The sequence below is a fragment of the Condylostylus longicornis genome, unplaced genomic scaffold (genome assembly GCF_029603195.1).
Source record: "Condylostylus longicornis isolate FDR11 unplaced genomic scaffold, ASM2960319v2 ptg000017l, whole genome shotgun sequence".
In the NCBI taxonomy this organism is placed as follows: domain Eukaryota; kingdom Metazoa; phylum Arthropoda; class Insecta; order Diptera; family Dolichopodidae; genus Condylostylus; species Condylostylus longicornis.
The window spans coordinates 7,355,755-7,363,569 of NW_026577986.1; the positions used below are offsets into that span (position 1 = coordinate 7,355,755).

Below are 7,815 nucleotides of genomic sequence, written 5' to 3' on the forward strand. Positions count from 1 at the left end.
CATGAATTTTTTAATTTTTTTAATAAAAGTTTAGAAAAGTTTAGTTAAGTTTTTCATAAATTGAAGGCTGGTAATTTTATACCGAAATAAAATAAAATTTTTAAAGTATTCTAATTAATTATATAACGAAAGAGATTTCTTTTAATTCATTTTCATAATAAAAACATAAGGGCCATCCGCACAGAAGTCATTTATTTGCAAGAAGTTTCCCTTGTATTTAGTTAATGTATGTAAATAGCTGTAATAAATATTTTAAAATCGCCCATTCACAATCCATATATAATTATTTTACAATTTTCTCAACATTAAAAATTCTTTAAATTTGAAATTCACGGAATATTCTAAAAAATTCTTTAATATTTTTCTAGAAAGAGAAAAATTAAACATAAATTATAAAAACGAGTGCATCTAACTGCATTTCATACTTTTTATGGTATCATTAAAATTTTATAGGTACTTACATACATATATACTTACTGTTACAACATTTAATAAAAGAAAATAAAAAAAATGTTTAATGGAAAAATGTCATGCATATGTACTGATTCTTAAAGTAATAAAAATGTTGGTTATTATGGCAAAAACAAGATAAAATAGAATAGAGTGATCAATGCAGTTCTATTTGCCTCCTATATGATAACCATCTAAAACATTTTACGAAATCTTAGCCGCCTATATTCCTTTTTAACTTCAAAACAATAATATAGAAAATGGGTGAAAAAGCTCGAAGTTCTAAATGGGGCATATGATTATAAAACATATGGCATATGGGATATTCAATTGAAAATGTTAAATTAATGTTCATAGCCGGTATTCACCAATTATCAGCATCCGGGAATTCGATTATTCTATATGAATTAGTCCGAGAATACCAGTTCATATCTGAAAATTTGATTACTACTTTAATTAAATTTAATTATACTAATTGATTAATTTTTAATTGATATTGAATTGCAGTGCATATATAAATAATGTACATACGTATACATATTATATAAAATTAAAAAAATACATACAAATAAAATAGTCTCCAGTATTCCTCCCTTAATAAATGAGCTATGGTCAGCAAAACATCCTTAATGTTAATATAAATAGATAGCATACATAGTATATAGCGAGTAGTATCTCATGTACTGTGTAAAATAAAAAAAAATTATATTATACACAAGCAGTGTGCATGCACAACGCATATGTATACAAAATTATGTACATATATAGCATGTGAAGTATATTCTATACTATAAAAATTTATAGGTTAACAACTTTTTAATATCCAAATGGAGACAATTTAGCAATGTATTATTATTACAAGTAACAGATGACATAAAATATCAGGGGTGATTAGTCTTTTTTCATTGCACGGATCATTTCTAATTTTTATTTAAAAGTTAAATATGCTCCTATGGGTTCACCAGAAATATTAAAATTATTTATCTTTAAAATGTAATAGATAAAAAATTTTTCAAAAATTTGATGATCACGGTAACATTTAACAACTCGATTTTTGTTGTTAATTTAAACGAACGCCAAGTTGTATGCAATCGTTATCGGTTCTGCTTAATCGGGCGCATACATCTTAAGGGTTCTTTCTAGCAGACATGCAAGTTTTAACTTCACAATTACAATTTAATTGCAAATTAATTACGTGCACACTTAAGCAAATAAACTACTTATTTAAAATTACTAAATTGTAATCAAGTTGTAAAACATTATAAACTGTTTGATTGCTTAATTGCATGCGATCATACAGTTGCATGTACGATCATACAGTTGCATGAGTGAATACAAACAGTGGCATCTGTGAATACAAAACAAATCCAAAACTACATGTATGTCTACATATGACTGCCGCTTACATGTCTGCCAGAGCCCTGAAATTGTGAACAAGCTCTACAACCGTTCGTCGGTTAATTCTGAACACTTTTATGCCTAGCCCTGTCCGATGCATTAAAAAAGTGGTATAAAATGTGTATTTAATTCTTTATATTATTTTTAATTTTTATTTATTTCTTCTTTTTTTTTTAATACCAATTCTGAAATCCGATACTTCCTGTATAAATTTTTTTTTTTTAAATAAGACGAATGTAGAAGAACGCAAGAAGAACAATGAGAAGAAAAAAAATAAATTTAAAAAAAAAATAAAAACGTTAAAACAAAATAAAAAACGGCAAATAATAAATCTGGTTTGCGGTCAATGGATTCTTGTAAACTTACCGTTTTATTTTTATTATTAAACAGAAAATCAATAACACTATAGAATATTATGTGTCAGTCGGAGTTAGATTTAAAAATCTCTATATACATACATACTTACTATTTGCACTGTTACATTTAGTTTATAAGTATGGGATATGATAAAAATCGGTCATCATTACAATAAATATTAATAAAAGTGTAGAATTTCTTAAATGATTCTTAACTATTTTATTTTATTTGTATATTCATATTTTATTCGTAAATAATAAATTACAATGATGGGAAATTTTATATACATAAATATTTTTATGAGAAACCCCGGAAATATTCTTAAAGTAGAGAAAACTTCTCTCTTCTATTACGAGCACATAATACATATGTGTGTACTATTGTACATACGTATATGAATATGAGGAAGTAAACCTTTATTTTCTAACTCTGTCAGTTCCGTAATCAAATATATGTAAATTAATTTAAAAAACTTATTAATTCTTATGTATACGTTAGTAACATTATTTAAATTAAGATTTAATTATTTAAATTAAATTTCAAGAACACGAACAACAGACTACATTGTGGACTTAAAAATGAAATCTACGTATGAGAGCATGTTAAAATTTCATATTTATTCTACAACGAATTTTAGCTCTTGTAAATGAATTATAAAGGAATCAAGTAGAGTCCATGAGAGAGTATTAAGTAATATTATACTTATACATTTATAAGTAGGTCAGGAATGATCAAATCAAGGACTCGTTTCATTGTAATAATTCAAATTAACAAAGGACCTTTTACCAAAATGGAAGTCTAACACCAACTTGCGTTATTCAGCAATAAAATTTTGATATCTGAATAAGTTAAATTTCTTGTAGATTTGTATTTTGGTAGATGCCCAAAATAAAAGTGTATTTTTTTTAAATTTCGAAGGATTATTGGGACTAATTACTTTCCTAGAATTTAAGGCGGAAATTAAAAATTATAAGCTTCAAATTATAAATGCTTAATAATAAAATTTTGTGCAGTAATAGAATATGACTGCAATTCAAACCTCAAGGCTTCTCAGCAAATGAAATTTTTTATACTTAATAATAAGTCTTGAGTTGAAATTACAATTTATTAATTATTAAAAATATTTAATTTTATACAAAAATTTTCTTAATACATTGTTTTCTTTATATTTTTTCGTTGTAGGTTCATTGTAATGCGACGATTATTCCTGATTTTATCATTATTATATTTTATGCGTTCAATAACAATGTATGTTACAGTGCTGCCAGTAGCGAGTACAACATATTATTGTAGTCCAAAATTAAATACAACAGTAACAGCAACGATAATTGCAAAACGTGTTTTTCAATTAATTTCTGGTTTCGGTTTATCAATAAACGGTAAACATACATATTGTGGTGATATGATATACAGTGGTCATACTGTAATGCTAGTCTTAGGTTATTTAGTGATAGCAGAATGTAAGTATTGATCTTTAATTTTTTTTTTTGTATATAAAATTAAATGAGAGATTTAATTGAAATTTGTTTTTATTTTTATTTTTTATAGACTCACCTAGAAGATTTTATGTATTACATTGGTTATCATGGACAGCATCATTTTTTGGAGTAATATGTGTTTTAATTGCCCATGGTCATTATACAATTGATGTACTTATTGCATATTATGTGACCACAAGGCTGTTCTGGACTTATCATACATTAACAAATATTAATTTTTTGGTAAATATAATTTTGAAATTTACATTTTCAATTCAAAAATATTTCTTCATAATTTTAATTAATTACTTTTTTATATTTTAGCAATCCGGTAGTAGTTATAATTATATTGGACGTGAATGGTGGTATACATATTTCTTTAGATATTTTGAAAGAAATATACGTGGTCCATTACCAAGACAATATGAATGGCCATTACCATGGCCACGTCATTTCCATTCCAAATTACCAAATCGTGAAAGTTAACAACAAACAAAAGTCTGACTTTTAAAGGGATTATTAATTAGAATTGAAAGAGAAGATAATGATATAAAAAAATATAATTTCAATTCAAAAATTAGATCAAAATTAAAATTAAAAAATTTAACAAAAACAATATTTAATAATAATAAAAAACATCAGAATAAACAACAATTAAAACAGAAATTAATAGAACAAAATAATGATATAGAAAAAAATCAACAATATTATAAAAATCAATATAATTATTATTATAATAAAAATAAAAGAAATAATTATTTTATGTTTAATTCAAAAAAAGATCAATATAAAAATAATAATTATGTAAAAAATAAAATATGTTTTTTTAATCAATTTTATTATATAAGAAATTTTCAAAAAATTAAAGACTTTTTTATATTTAATAACAATAATAATATTAATAATAATAATAATTATAGTAATAATAAAATTCATCAATCACCAACAAATATAATGTCACCAATAATAGGAACATCAAATATAAATTATAAATACAATAATAGTAATAATAATAATAATATTAGTAGTTATAATAGTTATTTTAATAACAATAAAAATAATATTAATAGTAATAATCATAATATTAATTATTTTAATTCTGAAATTGAAAATATTCAATCAAGATATATTGATACTACAACAGCAACAACAACAACAAATGCAATAATAAATAATCATAATAATCTCATTATTAATTGTAATAAATATACAAAAACAAAAGAATATTTTAGTAATTGTTTAAATTTTTTTAATAAAAATCATAATTTGAAAAAAAGATAAAAAAAAAATTCTATGTATTATAAATATATAATATGTTATTAAAATGGAATATATAGAAGAAATGCAGATTTTAATTTTAAAGTCAAATTCCTGTATTTTAATTTTAATTTAGATTTTTATTAGATTTACTATTTGTATTAAAAATATTTTCTTAAAATTGTAAAAATTATTTACATTGATTATAAATTTTCCAATTTTGTCTCGAAATTTCATTTTTCTTTTTCATTTTTATAATTTTTTTAATTTATAAGTAGCTTTAAATATTAAATTATTTTAAAATATCCTTTAAAAATAAAATCTCCTTAATATTTAATTTCAAATATTTAGTTAAGATTTCATTAATTTAAAATTAAAGCCGGGTCATTTTTTTTAAATATAAATTATTGGTCTAATTAATTTTATACACGTTGGAATTTCTTTAAATATTTTATTAATTAATTTTAACATACAAGAAATCTGTATATTTCTATATATTTTATTATTTACAAAATTTCAATATATTTTACAATATAACAATAAATAAAATGAGAATTGTAAGTATAATAAAAATACAAAAACAAAAAAAAAAAAAAATACAATAATAAAAAAAATTAATTAAGTAAAAAATTTGTACATTTTATTTGAAAAAACAAATGCATATAAATAATATATATATATATATGTAAACACAATTGTAAAAAAATTATTTAAAATTAAATTAAAATGAAAAAAAAAAAACAAAAACAAAAAACAAACTGCTTTACTGTGAAGAAATGTATATATACAAATATATATAAATATATATATGTATATTTACTACTGTTATAGTTAATTAATTTATGATTATTATATTTATATAAATTATATATTTAATATAAATAAGAAACTATAAATTCAATATTAAAATAAAAATTAAAAAATTACTCTTATATAAAATTACATAATATATTTAAGTATAAATTTATATATATTCTATATAAATTTTATTAAATCATGATTATATTTTTAATTATTTATGTTGAAAATATAAAAATATAAAAAATCATAATTCTGTTAACAAACATAAAATGTTATAAAAAACAAAAACCATCAAACAAACCATAAATACACACACAAAAAACCAATAAAAAGTAATCAATATAGAAAAACAAAAATTAAATAAAAATTAAATTTTAAAAATAAAATATTTTATATTTTGTATATTTTATATTTTTTACAGTTTATAATAAAATTTCTGTTAATGTGTTCCAAAAACAAACAAACAAATAAAATGATAAAACACAAAATATAAAAACAAAAAAACAAAACGAAAATAATAAAAAAAAAAAACTGTTATTCAAATTAAATTACAAATTAAAATGAATTGATTAATTATTAATTATAAATAAAAAAAAAACACAAATTTTCAACTTTAGTTTCGAATTTCTAAAATTAATAGAAAAGATTTTTCTTCTTTGTTTTTTTCTTGTATTCAACAACCAGTACTTAGATTAAAATTAAATATTAAATATTTCTAAATATTTTATTTTAAAATATTTTGAAACAATTTAGATAAAGCTATTAAATGCTGTATTAACAAAAAGGTTTACAAACAAAGTCCAAAAATTATTTTAATATAAAATTTTCTTGTTTTATATAAAAAATTTTTATTTTAATTAAAATTTATATCAAAAAATATTCATCAATTTTAATGAATTTAATGAAATTTTCGATTAGTTTCACGTTTTAATCAAAATAAAATTAAAATATTTTCATATTTTTAAACATTAAACGAGAAATAATAATATTGAATGAAAGTAATAAAAATATTCTTATTAAAAACACATTAAAATTTTCGTTTTTTTTTAAAAAAATAATTATTTTTAAATAAAAATATAAAAATTATAAAATATTTAATTAATATTTAGGCGATATTATTTTAAATTATTTAAAAAATAAATCTAAAATTGTTATTCTTTGTTAAGTAATCGATTGTATATACGAAAAACAATTATTATAAAATATTATTATTTAAAATTAAACCTAAAAATTGTTTTTAAAATTAATTTTATATTTTTACACAATTAAAATAGCACAAAATATATCAAGGAAAAAAAATTATTTAATTCTTAATAAGTACTGGTTTTAATTTTATTTTAATTAATTTTTAATTTTAAATAATTATTTAAAATTTTAATATTCATACTCTCATTAATTAAATGTTTTTTTAATAAATCTGTTACTGAGACTAATTTAAAATAAAAGAAAATAATTAATTTTTATTATTTACAATTATAATTTTTTATTGAATTATTTTGTAAAAACTAATTTGTCAAATTGATTTTATTTTTATATTTATCAGTTTATTCCCACATGGTTTAACTTGATTTTAATGACAATGTTGTTCTGATAGTTTAATTTTTTTTTTTTGTTACAAATGTGCAGATGGTATCCAACACTATCCTGCTTTCAAACTATTCACTAAAATAGAAAAAAAGAATTAAATATACATACATAATAATTGTTCTAATTCATTATTCTTTTTAAGATTATAATAATTGTTAAATATTTTAATTTTAACTTTAATTTGATTATTTTTTACTGATCTCTTGATTTAAATTTTTTTTTTTTTTGTAAAAAAAATCAATTTGTTTTTTGAAATTCTCGAAATTTTATTAAAAATTAAAAATTTCATAATTATAATTCTAGGCTTTGATTTTTAATATGAAATACAAATTAATATATTTATGGCTTTCAAATTCAATTTAAAAATTTGATTTAAAATCGTATAAGAAATTTTGAATTCCAAAATGCAGTAATACTGTATTAACTAACCATTGAGTAATTCACAATTATAAGATGAATTGTGTATTAATTACTGCATTACTGCATT

At 19.9% G+C, this 7,815-nt stretch overlaps 1 protein-coding gene across 1 annotated transcript in view; it reads left to right on the forward strand.

Annotated features, from left to right (window-relative positions):
* The window catches only part of LOC129606077 (phosphatidylcholine:ceramide cholinephosphotransferase 1-like), an 89,877-nt gene extending 85,215 nt beyond the window's left edge, over positions 1-4,662 (forward strand). The window contains exons 4-6 of the mRNA XM_055516172.1: positions 3,388-3,665; positions 3,754-3,926; positions 4,008-4,662. Coding sequence (XP_055372147.1) covers positions 3,388-3,665; positions 3,754-3,926; positions 4,008-4,169 — 613 coding nt within the window. The 3' untranslated portion in view covers positions 4,170-4,662. The remainder of the gene's footprint in view (positions 1-3,387; positions 3,666-3,753; positions 3,927-4,007) is intronic.
* The last annotated feature ends 3,153 nt before the right edge of the window (positions 4,663-7,815 follow it).